This window comes from Coenobita brevimanus, chromosome 90, assembly GCF_032717465.1.
Source record: "Coenobita brevimanus isolate Jiangsu-jjx chromosome 90, ASM3271746v2, whole genome shotgun sequence".
NCBI lineage: Eukaryota > Metazoa > Arthropoda > Malacostraca > Decapoda > Coenobitidae > Coenobita > Coenobita brevimanus.
This window is the reverse complement of record NC_137043.1, coordinates 26,158,031-26,174,048: the sequence shown is the minus strand read 5'-3', so window position 1 is coordinate 26,174,048 and position 16,018 is coordinate 26,158,031. Positions and strand designations below refer to the sequence as shown.

Here is a 16,018-nt window from a genome sequence, read left to right as displayed (position 1 = left end):
AGTACTGAAGGACTTTTTTTCATTATAAAAATCACTATGTATTACGGTTAATCATATTCGTAAGTCAAAAGCGACGTTTCGCTCATTCTCATCATGTTACTATCAAAGCAAAATATTGCTGATATCACAGGGAAGAAAGCAAATTCACGCTGACAACTTAAAATGCAAGCACAAATTAATAAAATGGCATGCAAAAATAAAACTGAAAGAATGTGTACTGATCTCCAAAATGTAACACAAAAAAATAACAGTGAACGAAAGTGCACTAACCTCCTAGAGAGCATGGACGTGACGAGGACCCACTTGTTCTGCTTGGGGTCGTACCGCTCCATGGAGTTGAGGGAGGAGGACCCGTCGTTGCCTCCCAGGGCGTACAGGAACCCCTCGATCTCCACAACCTCGTGTGTCGACCTGGTGGCGGTGTGAACGATTAGCTGCAACTTACATCAACTCTCTCATGGTCGGAACAACTCGGGTGTTCTATTTCAACTGACGCAACACGATTTTATTCAGCAGAGTGATTCACTGGTGTCTAAGTGTTAATACTGTCATTATTAACCCTTTCACGATCGGAGCAACTCTAGTAATCTATTCAAGCTAACGCCAAACAATTCTATTTAGCTATGGGTGTCCCAGGAACAATGGTAACACCTTGAATGTCAAATAACTTTCCCGCATTTTACTTCAGCTAACGTCAGATGAAATGATGGTGCTCAAGAGAAAAGTATGATAATAAGATCGTTAAAAACAATCACGATTAACAATGTGAGCGAGTATACAAAATCCACAAAGTTTGAAGCAACCCAAACACCCCCATCTCCTAGAATGCAAGAGATATGAGGCAGGAATGAGTGTCACTGGTTAAAATTAAACTCGACTCTTTCATCTGGGAATACTTGGCCATCAACTGAATTAAAAGGATATTCGATATTCAAAAATCCAGACCCACCTCCTGGAATGCATGGCAGTGATGGGTTCCCAGGTGTTGCGTCGCGGGTTGAACCTCTCCGCTGACGACATACACATGGTTCCATCATTACCGCCCACACAGTACAGCATCCCGCCCACCACCGCCGCTCCACAGCTGCTACGCCGACTCATCATGGGTGGCACGGACATCCACTTGCCCACACGCGGGTCCAGACGCTCCACCGTGCACTGGTAGTTGGTGGAGTCGAAGCCACCCAGAGCGTATAGGCAATTGTCTGCGGGGACAGAAAGGGTAAAAATTGCATCCTCTACATCTTGAATACTGAGCTGTAACAGATTAACCCTAGAATACGATGTTGTTCACGAAGAAGTATTATGGAAAGGATATAGAGTCACAGCTTTGTCTTTTCCTGCCGTTACCCTATGCGATTTAAGCTGCAAAAATATGACTCTCTAGGCCAATACCAACCGAGCAGAGCGAGGCGACAATATCGTCTCCTGGTGGCCATGGCGGGGCAGGAGGTCCACGCCCCCGTTAAAGGGTCGTACCGTTCAACACTGTTCAGACACGAGGCACCATCATACCCTGGAGGAAGAGTAACATAAGACAGGGAAGGAACAGTGTGTAAGATATATGGGGAGGAAGATACAGGAAGAATGGTAAGAGGGAAGGAAGATCCTGAATCATAAGAAAAATGGGAAGGAAGAGGCAGGAATGCAGAAGACGGGGGAGGAATAGGCAGGAAGAAATGAAAAAGGCGAAAGGAAGAGGCAGTAAGCAAAGGCAAAGGGGAGAATGAGGAAGTAAGACAAATGGGGAGGGAAAGGAAGTAAGATAAATGTGGAGGGAGAGGAGATGGATGGGGTGAGACAGTGAGAGAAATCATAAGCAAGGGAAACCGTAACATTCGTCGCCGCTAAAGGCCCAGATCTTCTCGTAGGGAGAGTGAGAGCTACAATTAACCCTTCTCTAAGCTAGCGAAGTACGAATGGGAAAGGTGTGACTGTAGTGGTGATGCATTGGCTACGTTTGTATGTTAGAAAGTATGTGACACCGCCAGAACAAACAAGGGTGCGAAAATATGCAAGCAACTGAAAGGGTATGATGAAGTGTAAAGAATCTGTGAGAATAAACTGAACAGTGTATAAGCCGGAAAAGAAGGTGGAGAGAGAGAAAGAGAGAGAGAGAGAGAGAGAGAGAGAAATATATTAAAATAGAAAGAACAGAAGGAAACAGAGACTGCGGGAAACGGAGAGGGGGAGGGGGGCAAAAAAAAAAAAAAAAAAAAAAAAAACACGCAAGCACACATGCACGCAAACACACAACAAGAACTGAACCACACCCAAACAAGACCACCTCCTGCAAACATTCATCCATCCACACATATCCACACACAGCCATATACTGTACACTAACACTTACCCCTATATCCGACACAGAAGATTATTTTAGTTTAGTCTCTATACCCATACACGACCTCCAAACACACACACACACACACACACACACACACACACACACACACACACACACACACACACACAATCTACAGCACACTCACCACCAACACAGTAGATTAGTCCATTGGTAGCGCCCACACCGAGACAGGACCTCTTCGTGCCCATGTTGTTGATGCCGACCCACCGATTGAGGGCTGGGTTGTACATCTCCGAGGAACTCAAGTCACACGCACCGTCGTACCCGCCCATCACATACACGTACCGGCCCAGGGATATCACGCCAGCACGGGATCTAGAGAGGTACGAGGAGAAGGGAGAGAGGATTCAGTACCTTAAAGAAATGTAGGTAACTTATACAACTTTCCTATAATCTAATACTATAACTTATACCAAGACTCTAACGCTGTCCTTTCCTACTCCCTACTGGCTCTACTCTTTTCAACTTCTTGTGTCTCTTCCCACGATATCCACTGTTAAATAATAAATAAAAGACAAGGAAGGATGGGGAATGCTTAACTCCTTCAATCCTACGACTTATCATTATCATCATCATCATTATCATCTTTTTCTCACCTGAGGATAAGGAGATGCGTAGGGTCCAGGAAAAATGGTAAAAGAAAGAACTATCAACATGTCCAAAGAACTTCACTCACCATTCAAGCCACCATCATCACAACTCTACCTCACAGGCCTAATCATCTGCACATGTATTGACAGATGTCTTTCCCATTACCTGCCACATGAAACCAAGTCGTATATTGGCGTACCTTTTGCTGCACCGTAATTATGCTCCACCAAACATTTATTTTGAGTTAAAAAGCGACTTTTCATACTGGACGTGTTAAATATAGCTTCCATTACCGACATGGCTGTTCTCCTAGGCTCGAAAAAACAGCTGTAGCGCAAAAACGGACTACAAAAATACGCCACTGTACTGGAAAAAAAAAAAAAAATGAGTGGTGGATATTGGGAATAATGTTGAGAAAAAGCGAGGGAACAAGCTGTGAGAAAGAAGGGGGACAAAAGAGCCGATGAGTGTGAAAGGTATGAAAGGAAAAGTAACAGAAGGGGAAAGGTGGTGCTAAAAAGGGTGGGGTGTTTTATATATATATATATATATATATATATATATATATATATATATATATATATATATATATATATATATGAGAGCGAGAGAGAGAGAGAGAGAGAGATGCAGACGGAAAATAGGACCGTTACTTTAATGTGGATGGAGGAAGAGAAGGGTGGCGGGAAAGGGAGAGCTGGCAAGAGGACGAGAGCTGGAGGGCTTATGAGGTGAAAGATGAAAGGGCAGTGAAAGGGCAACTGAGAAGGGGCAATGAGGGGTGTGTGTGCTAGTGAAATATGAACCTTTTACGACTCTTATTCATCATCATCATCATCAACAACATCACCATCTTGATTCCTGACCCTTCTTCCCGCTTACAAATGGAGTGACGTAGGATCCACAAAGATAGTGTATGAATATGAAAGAATTATCAACAACATGCCTAGTGAAATGGGCCACACTGTCATCCACACATCATATCAGCCTCCGAAATCCTGACTCCACCGCAAGGGCCTAACCATCTATCACAACTGAGAATTACGATGCAACAGTAAGATATGGCGGGTCAGAAGGGACGCATTGGCAATCTCACGTGCTGGAATTTTCAACCACTGATCTGGGAGTTATGCAAGACCCGACAAATACTTCCTGTTGTCTACGATCACCAAAAAGATAAAATTAAAGATAACACAAAACCTTTCACATGTTCTCACTAATCAGATTACACCCCAGCCTGAATAATTTTACTTTAGGTTAGTCTACCCTTGATGACAAAAGTTTATACATGTCCTACTTTGACTTAATTCCGTGAGGACGATGACGATTTTTGCTTAGCTTTTATTTCAAGACGATTTTATTCAATTTGTGAAACATTCTCGAGTGGGGCTAAAAAAAAAAAAAAAAAATCATTAACCTTTTCGCTACAAGAGGTTTCCCCTAAAGTTAAAGAAATTCGTCTGTTATTAAAAGGAATAAAGCACGTAACGCAAAAAGGAATATATTAATACACTGAAGCTACAGATAATAACTTGGCGACGTACCTCATTAAACTGTACTGGGCTCTAAAATACCTGACAGAGCTGCATATGTAATTTCATTTTACTGTCTGTACTGTGTCTGCCTGCGGATAATGGATGTGAAAGATGGCACGAGCTTACCTTAGAGTTTTCGACCCCAGTCAGCAGTGGGCGATTTAACTAATTTCTGTAGACTATATAAGGAAAACTGCTTCCAGGCTCTACACTAAAACGTTTTCATTTAAACTAACATATAAATTGAAATGTGAGTTATTCCGATCCCTGATGAGTTGGGTGGACTAAATATTACTGAACCAACATACTTGTTGTCAAGTTCCCGTGACTGATAGTGAACTATGAACTAATTCTATTGGCTAACTCTAAGTATCTACAAATGACCATAATCACACAACGAAACTAACCGTCTGTAGTTCATGGAGGCGACGGGCATCCAGCGGTCGGTTCGAGGGTTGTAACACTCCACCTCGCTGTGGATGGCGAATAGGCTGCCCCCTCCTGGTTAGTGGTTAGTGGTTAGTGCTGTACGGATAGGTTATTTAATGGTGCTTATGGGCTGGTGAGTAGGTGAGTAAGTGGATGAAGAGGCTGTGTTGGTGATCAAGCAAAGGCCGCACATTTTATCTGAATCTATATCGATAATACGTAAGGTTCACTGCACGATCAGTCCTGCTCAACAGAGGGAGAGTGACAGCACAAATTACATTCCCCGTGTTGAACTAGTATGGACTGTAAAGGGGTATGAGCAGAAAAAAACAATGCATGTAAAATTGAATGTTGTAATGACTGTGCTTCCTTTTTAGATTATGTTGTAAAGACTGTGCTTCCTTTTTACATTCTATATCTCGGTATTATGGTACAAACCGACAGGGCGCGAACACATATTCCCCCACAGTTTGCATCTTAAACCTAACAACTAGTTATCAGAACTGCACTAGCAAGCTTTGTTAGTTGTTAGCATTACACAGGGCGTAGAACAAAACAAGTATAGCACAACATGTACGATATTATCAGTGTTAAGATTTCTGAAGTTTTAAAGAAACAGCGATTAGAGAGGAACAAAGAAGGACAGTTGAACCATCATCAAAAGACAATGGTATGCGGGTAATAACGCACCACAGGCAAAGAGGTAGGGCTTGACTCCATCGGGCTGCCTCTCCGTGGTCCTGGGCGAGTTGAGTGTGGCGCGCTGCTCGGGTAGGAGGTGGTACTTGAGGGCCTCCAGCAGCAGGTGGTGGCACGCCGTGTTGTCCCGCACCAGGGGCTCGGCGTCCACGTTGGAAGTGAGGAAGTCCCGGGAGAGCAGGGGCAGACGCACATGTTTCAGTAGCTGTGGGGGAGAAGAGAGTGTCAGGCAGGTGTGTAAAGGAACAGGACATGAGGGAGAGGCAGACGTGGTATGCAGACTAAAGTGTTTTGGTAGCTGTGAAGAAGGCAGTTGTGTGACGCAAATGTATAGTGTGGAATATATGTGGCGTCTAGGCTGCGTGTTTCAGTATGTGTGGGATGCAGGCTAATGAGCTTTGGTAGGTGTGGTGAAGGTAGGAATGTGAGCAATCTCCTGTCAGTATCTGTACGGGAGGTAAGTGTTTGTGGGAGACAGGTGCATAGGAAAACAGGTGTGAGGTGCAGGCTTGTATTTTTCAGTAGATGTAGGACAGCTAAATGTGCATGTGGCAGGTGTGTGAGGGAACAGGTGTGGGTGGCAAGTTTATGTGGTTCAGAAGGTACGGAAAAAAGATATGTAATGCAAGTATATTGGGGAATAAGTAGCAGGAGCAGGGCAATGTTTCAGCGAGTGTAAGGATGTGTGTGTGACAGGTGTGTAGGGAAAACAGTAAGTGTCCTATTCTAAGACGCCTTGAAGACTCTGTGTGTGTGTGTGTGTGTGTGTGTGTGTGTGTGTGTGTGTGTGTGTGTGTGTGTGTGTGTGTGTGTGTGTGTGTGTGTGTGTGTGTGTGTGGAGGGGAGAGAGGGTAGGTGTGTGTGGCTAAAAAAAATAAATAAATAAATAAATAAATAAAGGATGGGTATATCAGGAAGGTGTGCAAAATAGGTATGTGCTAAGCAGGTGTGTAAAGCATTTATACTTTGTAACCTAATAAATAAGAAAGACGCACGTGACTGGATAAGATTAAACTCGTGTAAGCAGAAGCCATACAAGGAAATACACGTGATCAAACATACTAGGCGTGTACATAGGGCGCGTGTACAAGGGAGACAGGTGTGAGGAATATGGGGGAAGAAAGTGGAGATAGAGAGGAGGACAAGTGTATATGGGACGTGTATAGAGTAGAGAATTTTAATGAATACATGGGTAGAACGCAAAAATAAGATGAGGAAGACGTGTATATAACATGTGTAAGGAAGAGGCCTAAGGAAAATGTGAGAGGAATTTATCGGTACAGAGTATAAAAAAACTGAGGAATATGACGTGTTTTTAGCCTGTTCTTGCAATTTCTTTTTATTAAAGTTAAGAAGGTCTACTGTATTATAGGAATTCATGAACGTCATATCTATCGCCTCCAGTTCGAGATCTCTCCTAAAGTGAATAAAAGCCATTGAAAGTAACAGAAACAAAAAAGACGCCATGGGAGTGCCATGGTTAACTCCTTTATTACCATGGTACATGCTTTATTTTATTCTTGTTTTCTTCAAACGATTGTATTCAGCTCTGGAGAGGCTTTTCAAACTCGAGAGGTTACATATAGTTTTCATTAACCCCTGCCATCAGGGCCTTCTCCCATGTTGAATAAAATCATCTGGCTGTAACAAAAAGTAACCAAACAAGCATTGCAAAACTGTGCTGACCCACTCCACCGCATGAGACAGCCGGAGCCTCCCAAACACTTCCAATGGGCAAAATACACATTTTATTAGAACCATTCCTCCTCCCCTTTCATCATCCTTGAAAAACACTCTGAGTTACCCACTCTGTGCAGTGGGGCAAAACAGACGTCACCATAATGAAGGGGATAAGAAACATGTGATATAAAAGCAAAGGTGTAGTAAAAGAACATGTGTGTGGCAGGTGTTGCTAAGTGGGTCAGAGATACGAGCACCAAGGGGGAGGCGGTAGACAGTGTTACGGCTCACAACAGGTGTACATGGTGCTTAATGAGAGGAAACCAGGTGTGTCCGGGTAAAAACTGAGCGTAAAAATTGGACTGGATCACGTGGGAACAGTCATGAGTTAGATGTGCGTGTGCTGATGGATGGCGAGTAAAGCCAAGGGTTCGTATGCTCGTAAGGTTGTTGTTGTTGTTGTTGTTGCTGATGTTGTGGTCCCAGACTCATTTGGTGGTGAACCCAGTGGACTGCAGGCTAAAGTCATCCTTCTCCTGCGGTCCGCTATCCTCCTTTCAGGGAATAGTTGGGGAGGTGAGGGACGTTTGTACAAGTGAATAGTGGAGTCACCCGGTTATATCACTGCCATCGTGTGACGGCGACCCTCTCCAGTACTCCTCAAGAGGCCTTCGTATGAGTCTTTAATTATGATATAATTTGCAAACACACCTTAACACTCCCTTGTGTATTGTGTGTGTCTCTGAAAACAGTTTGCATAAATAATATGTAACGGAATATTAATGTGCCATACACAGATGTACACAATAAGAAGGTGTCAGAAAACCTCGTATGCCAAAGAGCTCCCCCAATACTATGCAACAGCACCTTCACACCCTGGGAATGGCTTTCACTTTCCTCCTGTAGTAGACTTCTTTATCTAACGGAACTGAGCCATTTACAACTTGAATACTACGTCGTAACTGCATGAAATTCAATGAAGTATTATAACTGCATGAAATTCAATGATGAACGATTGAATCCCCTTGCTGAACAGTCAAATCGACCCTCCAATCTGACTACACCGGGCCATCAACTGAGCTGAAAGGTGTTAAGGATCTGTAATGTCAGAGTAGGCCTAAATGAGCTGTAGTCAAAGAGAAAGTTTTACAGTTAGCGGAACATAATTCAAGTCCTTCTAACCTTTGGAAGGCTAGCAAACTGAATGCAATAAGAAATGTGTTGGCATATTGAACGAACGTATGTCTCTGAGTGTTAAGTAGCAGACCCTAATATTACTCCACTCTTAAGTCTGAACATTAACGAAACTTTTGCATAATAATCTGAAAAGCTAAGGGGGATCCGAAGCTCGCATTTCCGGGTTTCAAAAGTCACTGCGCATTTACTCGTTATTTATCGTAGTGAGGTGAATCAATATTTACGAGTATGTCCGCGTCTATACACTCGTCAAAATAAGAATCCGAACAGTTAGGAGCGACGGATTTCTGAAAGAGCACTGTGGCTTTCGTCATCTCGGCATGGTTGGTATATCTGTGTGAAGCCTCTATAAATAATTCTTTACTACACTGCTTTTACTCTAACTTGACCTAAAACAGCCATCTCATCATCCTGAATGCTGAGCTGTTAACAAGATATTAACAGCACAATGTGGTGGTAGTCACGAAGAAGTGCCATATGGAGAATGTATAGCTGTAGTCTTGTATTTATCTGTCACTGAGGCACATGAGGTAAGGTGCAAATGGACGAAAATCTGGGCCAACTTAGAGTAAACAGAGTATATGGCGCTCGTCTTTATGGTACTGCCAACTCAAAACACCATGATTTTTTAATATTAGCAGACTGGAGGGTGAATTTTCATATTTTTCGTTCACTGTGTCATACTAAAATACGCTTAAACTGTTCAGATATATTTTTGGTCATGTGTATGGCTAAGGACAGATGTGTATGGCTCAGTAACGTGTGGCAGGCCAAGGACATCTGTATAGAAGATACTACAATCAAATACACAGAATGGACAAGTGTGTGTGTGTGTGTGTGTGTGTGTGTGTGTGTGTGTGTGTGTGAATGACAAGTTGTAAGATCCATGACATCTGACGTGTGCACAAGTGTGGACGACGATGTGGCAGTTGTGTATGTGCCATGATGTAAACTTCCTTGCTGTCGTTGATTTGAGCACTTTCTCTTTCCCAGGAAGGTCTAGTTTAGGTTAGGCTAGGGTAGTTAGGTTAGACTGGTTTGTGAGGGCTTGGTTAGGTTAGAATGAATTTGTCTGAGTTAGGTTAGGTGTTCATCTTGGGAACACAGCATGACTAAGAACACCTCTGATAGCCGCACCCAACCCTGCAGTGTTCTTTGGGGAATGAAGAGAAATGTTTACTGGTTGGGCACTTAAATAAAACCCTTCTCTACTCTGCCCCTCTGTGTCACATTTAAGGCTATTCCGGCACGACTCAGGTACACGACTGATTTGGACTCCTGTATTGGGTGTGTTTGTCTGTGTATGTAAGCATCTCTGTATGTTAACTCCATCTCTCAACACACACACACACAAAGCCTGGACCCCATCTTTCAAAACGGTACAATGATGTGTGTGTGTGTGTGTGTGTGTGTGTGTGTGTGTGTGTGTGTGTGAGAGAGAGAGAGAGAGAGAGAGAGAGAGAGAGAGAGAGAGAATCAGGGCTACACACATTTATTTGGTCACCCCTCTAGGTTCCGCCAAAAGTAATGCGCGATGCTGAAATGGCCAATATAACGAAAATTTATGACCATGACATAACCGAGTGTAAGGAGTATGTGGCGGATGACAGGTGTGCTTCATCATATATCAGGGAGACAGGTGTGTGTACGGCCCTGGAGAGACGCATACGGCTGTGGACAGGTGTATATATTTGGTAGAACGTGAAGCAGGTGTGTGTACGTGTCAAGACTAATGTGTGCTTCTCATCACACGTATGTCCAATCCTGGCAGTGTGCATGTGTCATAACAGATGTGTGCTTGTCACGTCAGATGTGTGCACTGGCATGACAAGTGTACTCGTGACATAAGTGTGTGCATATGTCATAACTAGTGTGTACGTACCATGGCAAGGGTGGATGGATGTAGCATGACATGTGTTGACAGGTGTCATGACAGGTGTGCGAACATTTCATGATGAGTGTCATGAAAAGTGTGCACGTGTCATGACAGGTGTGCATATGCCAAAAGTGTACATGGGGGTACTCACCTCAGGTACAAGCTTCTGTCGCTCTGGCAGGTCGTGCTTGACCCAAGAGATGACGGCGGTGAACACTTTCTCCTCGCACGGCACGTTCAGGTGTGGCGAGGCGATCAGCTCCTCCACCTGTAGTATCATGTGGATGGTTAGTGCAGTGGGGGACGAGTGGAGAGGTGGGGGAAGTGGACTTAGCAGAATAACGGGAAGGAGAGTGGGGTATGGGAAAGGAGAATGGAGCCGGACAAAGAGGAGTGGAGAGGAGTAAAAGGAGGGAGACTGTAAGGGAGGAGAAGGGAGTGGAGAGGAATACAGGGGAGGGAAGGAAAGAGCAGGCAAAAGAGCATGGGTGAAGAGGATTAAAAGGGAGTGGACAGAAATAAAGTGGAAGGGATGTGGGTAGAGATAAAGGTCATAAACACCTTCTTGCACGGCACGTTGAGGTGTGGGTACGTTACCAGCTTCTCCATCTGTAATAAAGAATATAACCTTAGTGCAATGGGGAATGAAAATAAAGAGGGGAGGGGAAGGGAGGGAAACAAAGAGAATGGGAAGAGATGAGAATGAAGGGAAGAGGAGTAAAGGAGAATGGAGGGAAGTGGGGTGGAGTAGAGTGGAGGGGAGGGGAGAGTGACAAAGATGAAAGGAAAGCAGGGAAGAGATACCAGCCATTAACACCTACTCACTCAGCTCCTTCACCTGTAATAAACAATGGAGGCTTAGTGCAGTGGGAAGTCTAGTGGAAAGGAGGGGAAAGAAGGGGAAAACCAAGGCTGGAGTGAAACAGATGTGGGGACTAAATAGAAGAGACTGGTCGGGAGCTGGAGTGGGATTACGAGGAGTGGAATAGAATCGGAAGGAAGGGAAGTGGAGAGAAGGGGAATGGAGTAAAGTACAAGAGTGAAGAGAGATAAAGGAGAGTGGAAAGGAACAGAGAGGGGAGGGGAATAAACGGGTGGGGAGAGAAGATGACAGCCATAAGCACCTTCTCTTTGCACGTCATGTTCTAGTGACGTGATAAGCCCCTCACCTGCAAAGAAGTTAGGTGTATTGAACTTAAAAATGGATGAGAAAAAGAAGAAAACTGGAGTGGAATAAAATGCAGGGGAGTGCAGTAAAAGAGCGGGAAGTGGAAGAGAGGACAGCGCAGGGGAAGCAAGGGAATGAAGGGGAATAGTGTTGAGTAAAATGGACAGGAATGAGGTAAAATACAACAGAAAGAGGAGGGATGAAAAGGAGCAGAAAGGAACAGAGGGGCGGGGAGAGGACGGTAGAGAAAGGTACTGGATATGACAACCGTAAACACTTGTCGCAAACGAATTGAGGTGTGGGGACGCGAGCAGCTCCTCCAAGTATAGTAAATAATGGAGGCTTAGTGGAGTAGGAGAGGTGAGTGTGGTTAGGTAAGACTAGGTTAGGTTAGATTACTGTATTGGGGGAAGAGGTTGAGGGGAAAGGTTGGGGGAAAAGGGGTAGGGGGAATGGAGAGAAACAGAGGCGAGGGGACTGGTATAGAGGACGATGGAGTGAATGGAGGAAAGGGGAGTGGAGTGAGGTATTGAAGAACGGGGCAAGGAGGTAAGTGAATGGCTGATGAATGAAGGTGAAGAAGGGAAGTAAGGAGGAACAGAGAGGAGAGACGTGGTGGTGAGGGGGGGAGGAGAGGGAGAATGATGCCTACTACAGGATACTTGAGAGGGATAAAGAAAATGGAGTGGAGGAGAGGGGAGGGAAGGCAAGAAGGGAGGGGAGATGAGTGGAAATGACAGCCGTAAACACTTCTCCCACGGCAGAATGAGTTGTGGGGACGCGTTCTGTTCCTCCACCAGTAGTATATAGTGGAGGATTTGTGGAGTGGGGGTGGCAATAGGGGGCTGCAGTGGGACAAAGGAGAAGGGAGGGAAGAGAGAGAGAAAGGGATTGGAAGAGAGAGGAGGGGAGAGGAAGGGAGAGGAGGGGAGGTGGAATAGAGAGGAGGGGAGTGGAAGAGAGAGGATGAGAATGGAAGAGAGATGGGGGGAGTGGAAGAGAGAGAAGGGGAGTGGAAGAGAGAGGATGGGAATGGACGAGAGAGGAGGGGAGTGGAAAAGAGAGAAGGGGAGTGAGAGAGAGGGACGTGAAGAGCAATGAGTGATGTCTGAGTAGGATGAAATGAGAGAGAGAGAGAGAGAGAGAGAGAGAGAGAGAGAGAGAGAGAGAGAGAGAGAGAGAGAGAGAGAGTAGGGGAGCAGATATGAGGGGAAATATTCAAATTAGTAATTAACTCCTCACTTTAGCGACGGAAAGATGGTGAAGGGAGATTACGGGGGGAGGACGCGAGGGAGGGAGAAGGGAGAGGGAGGATTGGGAAGGGGAGGGGGGGAGGGGAGAGGAAGGGACGGAGGGAGGTAGGAAATAAGGAGGGTATGAGGAAAGGCTGAGGGGGAATGGAAAGGAGAGTTGAGGGAAAGCTGGAGTACGGGGTATTGTCTGTGTAGGAAGACTTACTGAGCTGCCAGAGGTACACAGTCTTCATTAATCCTTCCACACCCACACATCTCACCAAAACTGAAAAGCAATCATCTGTAGGCTGCAAAAAGTAAAACAGAAAAACGTCCTCGGATTGAAGGTGTTAAAAAGAATGGAGAGGAGGAAGTGTGGGATGCAGAGAAGGTAAATGGAGGAGGGAGAGGAAGAAACAGCTCAATGCAGGTGAGAAACGGTGGCAGTGAGTAGGTACAGTAAGACAGGGAGGGAGTGGTAGGCAGGTAGCCAAAGGACTCACCTGAAAGTGAGTGAGACGGGCAGAGAGGGTTTGGCTTCACCTGAGAGTAATGTTGGCAGGGAAGGGTTGGTATGCAGACGGCCCGCCTAAGAGTGGGCGAGGCAGGGAGGGAGTGGTAGGCAGGAAGGCCATCCACCTGAAAGTAAGGCAAGCAGAGAGGGGGAAGGTAGGCAGACGAACCACATTAGAGAAAGGCAAGCAGGGTGGGGTAGGCAGGCAGACGAGCCACCTGAGAGTAAGGCAAGCAGGGAGGTGTAGGCAAGCAGACGACCCACCTGAGAGTAGGGCAGGCAGGCAGGAGGAGGTAGATAGACAGACGACCCACCTTTGGCTGGGAGAAGTAGGTGGATAGGCAGATGATCCACCTGTGAGTATGACAGGGTGGGAAAATAAGCAGAAGACCCACCTGTGAGTAAGGCAGCAGCAGGAACTCCTCTGTGCCGCACACCTCTGGGAAATTCTGTAGCGCAAACCTGTGTGAGCGGCTGTGGAGCTCGCCGCAGCTGTGGGCGTCTGGGGGAGGGAGAAGGTGGTATTAGACAGTGCTCCAGGGTGTTGGAAGGTGTTACAGGGTGTTGGAAGGTGTTACAGGGCGTCTGGAGGAATTAGGAGAAACATGTGGTATTAGATGTTGTTACAAAGTGTCAGGTGTCGGAGACTGTCAGGAGATAAGAAAGGTGTGTTAAGCGTGCTACACAGCGGAAGAGAGTCAGCGTGTTTTGTTGGGAATTAGCAAGGTGATGTGAGGTGTGTGGCACGTACGAGGGCTACTGGACTCCAGGGAACGGTCAAATGTATGTCCAGACTGGGAGACACTAACTTATTTTTTTTTAAGTGTCTGAATCTGCGCACAATCTAGGTAGTCCATCCCTGAGATCAGCAGACACACTTTTAGTCATATGTCACAACTTTGGCGATATTAAAAACCGTCCATACTGACTACTGTTACCGGGTGAAAAAAAAAAAAATCAGTGGGTGAGAAAAGGGTGTCAGAGGCTGAAGGGATATTAGCAACTGTTAATAGGTGTTAGTATGAAGTAGGTAAGAGCATGAGAGTATACACGGCTAATGTTAGGTGTTGGGGAACAAATGGAGGAAACAGTGTGCACGGGGAGTGTTAGAGAAAAGATGATGATGTTAATGCAAAGTAAATGGCACAAGCTTAGTGAGGTTTGACGGTCGTGTCCTGATATCCACCAAACCTGTGACCTACCTACTTGATTGTTTGATAGTTTCTTGTATTAGAAAATATATACGAATCAATCATGCGAGTACCTGGATGTTTATGGACGATTCTACATTTACCTGATCTCACAACCCTCCATTCTTCCTGCTTCTTCCTACCTGTCTTGCAAGCCTGCCTTATTGCCTTTCTCCTCTTTTATACTGTACTTGTCATCTCACCAAACCTTTACTTTCGTTCTTCCTGTCCTCTCTATCCCGTTCTGTCCTCCCACCCAACCTTCCACCCTCTCTGTCTTTTATCCTACGTATCGTATCTTCATTCCCTCTATCCTCTTCTCCTGTCTCCAATCCCTACCTTTATCCAAGATTACTGTGCACTCTTTTTCCACATACCCGATCCATCTTACCTTCTCCCTCTCTCCTCCTCTCTCTCTCTCTCTCTCTCTCCTCCTCACTTTCAACCTTCCTTCCTTCACCATGCTTGCCTTTTGTTTCCTACATACCGCTTCTTCCTTCCCTCCGAATCCTTTTCTCCTCCATTCCCTTCACTAGGCCAATTTTTCTTTTCTTCACACCCTTTGTTCCTTTCCCCATTCTCACCCCATCTCCCTTCTCCAACCTCCCAAACACCTAACCCCCAGCCTTACCTGCAAAGCTCCTGATGCCGAGGCAGTTGGATGGGTGCAGCTGTCTCATGAGGAACTTGCAGCACGCCTCCCTCACGCTGGCCATCTGCAGCAGACTGGACGCCGGCAGCAGCACCTGCACACACCAGGGAAGCTGAGGTCACAGAGTCTACGTAAACACTCACACATACAGACAGTACACAGCAGTGAGGGCAGGGTACACTTATTACAATGGGTACATACTGTCCCTTACAAAGTACGCACACAGTGAGCACTTCACACTGTAAACACACTACATTAATAACTCCCCTTAAACTAACCCGCACTTCAGTAGGGTGAGGACAAAGACAGGCCTCGCATAAGCAGCCTCACTATTAAACTCATGTGAATTACCTTCATTTAATACATCCATCACCATCATCCAGACCCTAAGGCTGTCGGGTAGGTAGTGTGCGTCTGCCAGTACTCCTAATTTGGGTTCAAACACAGCCAGGGGCGGATATTCAAGTAGGGGCAGTGGTGCGTCTTATGTATTCTCACATGTTTGCACCTTGTTGAGGTTCCTTCGATGAGATACAGGGACTCTCTCAAGCACAATCACAGCCATTCCAACAGTGTCCACATTCTTCTCAACCTACACTCTAATATAGTCTTCCACACCTACACCCGTGTGTGAGGCATTGGGTGAGGGCAGGTCGCTTCTCCAGCAACAGAAAATGATGGCTAGAGACGTGATGATGGGGGAATGGACAGAGGAAGACGAGGGACTATATTTCAAACCGACCTTGGAAATTTCGAAGTATCTCTTCCTTGGTGATTTATTTTACATATAACATCTCCCTTCCTTCACATAGGCTACTGAAGCAATAGGTATTAAAATGACATAAACAGCATAGAGCAACGCTAAGGTGTAACAAGAAAAAACAAAT

General features: G+C 45.4%; 1 protein-coding gene across 1 annotated transcript in view; it reads right to left on the bottom strand.

Moving 5' to 3' along the window:
- LOC145411527 (kelch-like protein 17) overlaps nt 1-16,018 on the bottom strand; it is a 71,797-nt gene that overhangs the window by 3,475 nt on the left and 52,304 nt on the right. Inside the window, exons 4-12 of the mRNA XM_080281538.1 lie at nt 15,111-15,225; nt 13,685-13,791; nt 10,527-10,643; nt 5,614-5,827; nt 4,902-4,995; nt 2,493-2,683; nt 1,400-1,516; nt 950-1,205; nt 271-411 (exon numbers count right to left, since the gene is read on the bottom strand). Coding sequence (XP_080137664.1) covers nt 271-411; nt 950-1,205; nt 1,400-1,516; nt 2,493-2,683; nt 4,902-4,995; nt 5,614-5,827; nt 10,527-10,643; nt 13,685-13,791; nt 15,111-15,225 — 1,352 coding nt within the window. The remainder of the gene's footprint in view (nt 1-270; nt 412-949; nt 1,206-1,399; nt 1,517-2,492; nt 2,684-4,901; nt 4,996-5,613; nt 5,828-10,526; nt 10,644-13,684; nt 13,792-15,110; nt 15,226-16,018) is intronic.